The sequence below is a fragment of the Bison bison genome, unplaced genomic scaffold (assembly GCF_000754665.1).
Source record: "Bison bison bison isolate TAMUID 2011002044 unplaced genomic scaffold, Bison_UMD1.0 scf7180017864053, whole genome shotgun sequence".
Lineage (NCBI taxonomy): Eukaryota > Metazoa > Chordata > Mammalia > Artiodactyla > Bovidae > Bison > Bison bison.
Window position 1 is genome coordinate 5,218,477 of NW_011494625.1, and position 5,222 is coordinate 5,223,698.

Below are 5,222 nucleotides of genomic sequence, written 5' to 3' on the forward strand. Positions count from 1 at the left end.
GGAGGGGGCTGCCTGGGAGACGCGCTGATCGGCCCCCCGGCGGAGGCCCGGCGGCGGCAGCAGCGACCAGCCCAGCGCCCCGAAGCCTCCCCCGGCGGCGGCGGCGTTGGCGGCGGCCTGGAGGAGCCGCGCACCCGCCGCCGCCCCCGGAGCCCGAGGAGAGGGCGGCGGGCGCCCCCCGGGGAAGATGAAGGCGGAGGGGGGCGACGCCTCCATGATCAACCTATCGGTGCAGCAGGTCCTGAGCCTCTGGGCCCACGGGACGGTGCTGAGGAACCTCACGGGTAATTGATGCGCCCGGTGGGGAGCGGGACGCGGCGCCGCCCCTCGCCTCTGGGATCTCCGCGCCGCCCTGGCTCCGGAGCTCGCGGCCCCCGGTCCCGGCGTGGAGGATGGGAATGGGAGCCGGTCTGTGCCCGTTCTGGGGTGCCGACTCCGGCCCCCCTAGCGCCCCGCGCCCCCGGGCTCCAGAGTGGCTGCGGACAGTCCACGACCCCCGCCTCGCTCCCTCCCGCCCTGCCTCCGTAGTACGCGCAGCACTGCTTTAGCGCCGAGTCTTAGTACACTTAGCCTTTATTTATGCCCCCCCTCACCTGCATACATACACACGCGCGCACACACACACTTCCCCACCTGCATACACACACGCACACACACGCGCTTCTTGCTCTTGCGATCTTTTTCTGATTTAGCGCTTTCTAGCAAATCTCAAGTCGAATGCAGGACTTAAATTGCCTGCTCGGATTGATCAGTTTGCTTCAGTTAATTTTTTTTTGGCGATATAAATGACTCCTTGAGTAGATTATATTAGGTCACGGGCTGGACCAAGGTCCAGCGCGTTCTAAGCGCTTTTTGCTTTTATCGTATATCTTCTCCCTCTTCTGTCTCCTTTTGTCTTTTTCCCTCTGCCCATAAGCTGCTGCCCCTGTGACATTTGATAATTTTGTGTATTTCCCTTCACAAGTCAAGGCTATCAGGAGGGAACTGGACTTAAAATGTTATAATAATTAACATCAATTTCTGGTTGTAAAAGTGAGCCATAATACTCAGACTTTAAAAATCGAATTTGTAGGTCTGCTTTGTGAAGAAACTTCTGGCTTGGTTACTATAGAAATGCTTGTCTTATACCCTGAATTTAAAACATACCCTCTAAAGACAAGTGTTTACAAGAAAGTGCTTTCAGTTGTGGTTTGATGACCCCTCAGTGCCTGCTTCTCAGTGAAAAATCTTACAGACATACCCAGGATTTAATTCTTGTATAAGACAGCTAATTTTGATAGAGCGTTAGTGTTTCAAAATGCATTATGTTAAACTGGTTAAGAGGATGACGACTATTTTATAAATGTAACCTGTCTTGATAGGATACAGGATGTTATAAAATCTGGCATATATGGAATTCAGATATTCATAGAGAAAAATTGAGGGCTGACTTTAAAGGCATTGGGTATCTTGCATGTGAAAACTATAAAATGAACATCAGTTCTGGATTGATTCACTTGCTTTTAATCTGTGGTTATTTAACTCGAAGCACACCCATCTTACATGATGGTCGCAGGTCAGGAACATGTTTTTATTTCTGAAAAACCTAAATTGATATAAAAACCATTTTATAATTCAGTTGAATTTTGAGATAGACTGCTTTATCTTACTTAGGGCTTTCCTTGGATTTATTCACTGTTAATATTTCAAATATTGTAAAATGAAAAACAAGGATTTGAGTATACGTATTTATATCTGTTAATGACTGTCTTCGCTCATCAGTGGATATTTAGAGAAAAGTAACTTCGGGAACCATAGAGTAAATGTAACTTAACCTCCTGGCCAGAGTTAACAATATTTTGAAATACTTACTTTTAAGATTCTGAATCATTACAGTGGCTTAGTTCCCATAGGTCAACCATTAGGTTAACAATAGTAGTCTCAATCCAGGGTTAGCTCTAATTATCTCCTTATGTAATCTTAATAATCATCAGTCTCTCATTGGACTTTGCCATTTTATAAAGGATATGGGATATGCTGAATATCCAAAACCAGGACTCAGGTGGGACTGAGGAGCATGGGAACCTGTTCTAGGAAATAAATACAATCTCGAGTATGCAAAATTCTGTGAAAATGGAGAAAACAGATTAGAAATAGGCTTCACCACCAGGTGAATGTAGCGCATGTTAGGAACGGCATCACTGCTAAAAAACGGACTCTGCAGGTGGTGACACTCTGATGTGGTTCCTTATGGCCTTCTCCATGCTGGTGACCTTCCTGATTCCATACGCAGCTTGAGTTAAGAGATGTTACCTGCAGTGCCATTTAGAACTCAGTCTATTAAAAAGAAGTAGTCAAACCCGACTTGTGAAACAAGGTAACTCCTGTTTCTTGAATGCCTGCTATGTATCAGGCACTTTACAAATAATTACTTCTAATCATCAGAATACAGTATATTTACAGAGAAGTTCAGGGAGGGAAATTAAGTTGACCCACGTCATATAGCTCGAAATGGTTAAGTGGGTCTGAAGCCCCGGCCTCTGCCTGCAGAACCACTCCTTCTCCCTTTCCAAGCTGCTTTAGCTACTTCTCTGTCCTCCTCAAACAAGATGAATTACTCGCTTCATCCTGCTACTTCTGCTCTTTGTACATGCTTTTGTTGTTATGGTTTTCAGTTACATTTGCTGTTTTATTCGTGTCTTTGAGACTGTGAGCTTTCTGAAGGTTGGGTCCTTGTTGTAATTATAGAATTCTGGAATCCTAGCATGTTATATCTGGCACATAGTATATGCCCAATGCATGTATTTTGAGCTTTTAAAACAATACATCACAGATGCATGATTAAAACATTCTGGTTGCCTTATTTTTCAGCTACATCTGTTGGAGTGAATGTGCTTTTAAGGAGGACATAAGTTGTTTAAGCAATTTATAGAGATTATTGTCATACCTTTAATACATACAAATGCTATTTTTGGTGCTAGTTGCTATTCTTTCATATGTTTTATTTCATCTTTTCAACCATTTTGAGAGAGGTTAGTGTTTGTCCTTCTTTTATAGATTCAGACATTGAAGTGTAGAGTGCCTTGCTTGGATCAGGTAGCTCATAAGTGAAAACTGGTACTTTTTCAGATTGTGATGACTCATATTAAGTCAGAAGGCATTTTTGTCATCATCATAAACTTGGAAATGAAACTAGAAAGGAGCATAGTGTAGAACCAGGCTGATGTAGATTTTAGATCTAAAGACCAACTTTTAGAAACTAGTCTTGTGAATGTATTGCTTTGATAGAAATACATGTTTAAAAAGTGATAGGAACTAGAAATTAGAACTAGCTTAACATTTTAGAGATAGAAGTTATAAAGTTTGGTTACTTCATTTTAGAATTACTGAAATACACACTGCTGGGATCAAACGGTCATCTAATGACAGGGCCAGGACTAGAACTGATGTTCACTGACTCTCAGTTCTGTGCCTTCTGCTTTTATTCCACATCAGTTCTTAACTCAGGCAGGTCTGACAGATGATAAATCTTAAGGCAAGTAAAAGTTGCTGTGTAAGTGTTCACCCCAAATGAGCCCAAGAATGGGTGAATGGAACTAATTTTTTTCCAGAAATAAAAGATACTGGACATTGTAAGATATTGACTAGTGATAATAATAGTAATAATCTTTCTAAAATGTAAAGTTGCCATAGTCTCTGTAAAAGTTAGTGACCCATATGTATTATATATCTACTTTTAGAAATTATACCAGTTTCTGTCTGTGTTTTTCTCCTTTCAGGAAGACAGTAGTATGGGGATTCCGTATGGAGATTAACCCCTTGAGACCCCATCTTTGTCACTTAGCAACTGTTGCCAGGGTTCTCTTCTGTGTTTGTCACTTCCCAGTGTGTGTGATTCTCAGGATTCCCAAATTGTTTGTTAACTGTATGTAGGTTATATGCTTATTCAGCTCACTCAAGTAGAGAGAGACGTGATTTCCTTCCTTCTCAATTATTTTTTCTTTCTCTGAATATGTCCTAAAGCCCTCCTCCTTGCCACAACTTAAAATTAGAGTCAGTATGTATATATTCTTTCAGTTTTGTGGTTAACCTGACTTTTAAAAAATGGTCTACAGTGAAATGTATTCTTTTGCTTTACGTTTATTTTCTTCAGCTTACACTGGCTCCCAACCTTGTGTTCCCACCCAAGCTTGGTTGCTAAGAGTTTAGAGAAGAATTTTGTTACTTAAAAGGAGGCAGGATCCTTAGACCCCTGGATAAACATAGCCGAGCTGGTGTTGGGAAAGGAATAATTGGTCCCTAGGAAAAAAAGCGAAGGTAGGCTGCACCCCTCTCTCAGTGTCAGCAGCAAATGTGGGAGCTGGTGCTCTCTCCTCTATTGATACAAACACCGAGAGACTGGGAATTCAAACTGGAATGAAGGTCAGAGGTCTGTATGTGTGTTTATAAAATATATGTGTGCTTATGTTCACTGTATACATACACACTATTATAGTCCCCCTTTAGACTTTGTAGTTGCTAAGCCACCTTAGCGTTAATCGGATTATCAGAAAAAAAGAGGGAAAACAACTGGGTATGTGCTGTGCATATTTGTAATTGTTCACATCTCATACTGGGCTTCCCAGGTGGCTCAGTGGCAATCTGCCTGCCAAGCAGGAGACCGGGGCTTCGATCCCTGAGTCGAGAAGATCCCCTGGAGCAGGAAATGGCAACCCACTCCAGTATTGTTGCCTAGGAGATCCAATGAACAGAGGAGCCTGGTGGGCACTACAGTTCAAGGGAGCCACAAAGAATTGGACAGGACTCGATGACTGAACAGCAACACCCCTCAGGCTCGTGTAGCCAGAACCTTTCTTTGGTGGTGCTCCCAAACAGGTTTGCTTCTCCCAGTGTTACCCTGTATTCTAATGTCCCATTCCCAAATGATCTATTACAGGCGGTGAGTTTATGTAGGTAAAATTATTTCAGATGTCCACTTACAGATATGTTTTGAAACTGTAGTCTTTTTTTTAACTAATTATTTTAATTGGAGGCTAATTACTTTACAGTACTGTAGTGGGTTTTGCCATACATGAATGGCATGAGTCAGCCACGGGTGTACATGTGTCCCTGATCCTGAACGCCCCCTCCTCCCTCCCCGTCCCCTCCCTCAGGGTAGTCCCAGTGCACCAGCCCTGAGTGCCCTGTTTCATGCACTGAACTTGCACTGCTGATCTGTCTCACGGATGGTAATACACATGTTT

General features: G+C 43.1%; 1 protein-coding gene across 1 annotated transcript in view; it reads left to right on the forward strand.

The window, feature by feature from the left end:
- Positions 1-175: 175 nt before the first annotated feature.
- The window catches only part of TMEM170B (transmembrane protein 170B), a 35,105-nt gene continuing 30,058 nt past the window's right edge, over positions 176-5,222 (forward strand). The window contains exon 1 of the mRNA XM_010835872.1: positions 176-284. Within this exon, the coding sequence (XP_010834174.1) occupies positions 188-284 (97 nt within the window). The 5' untranslated portion in view covers positions 176-187. The remainder of the gene's footprint in view (positions 285-5,222) is intronic.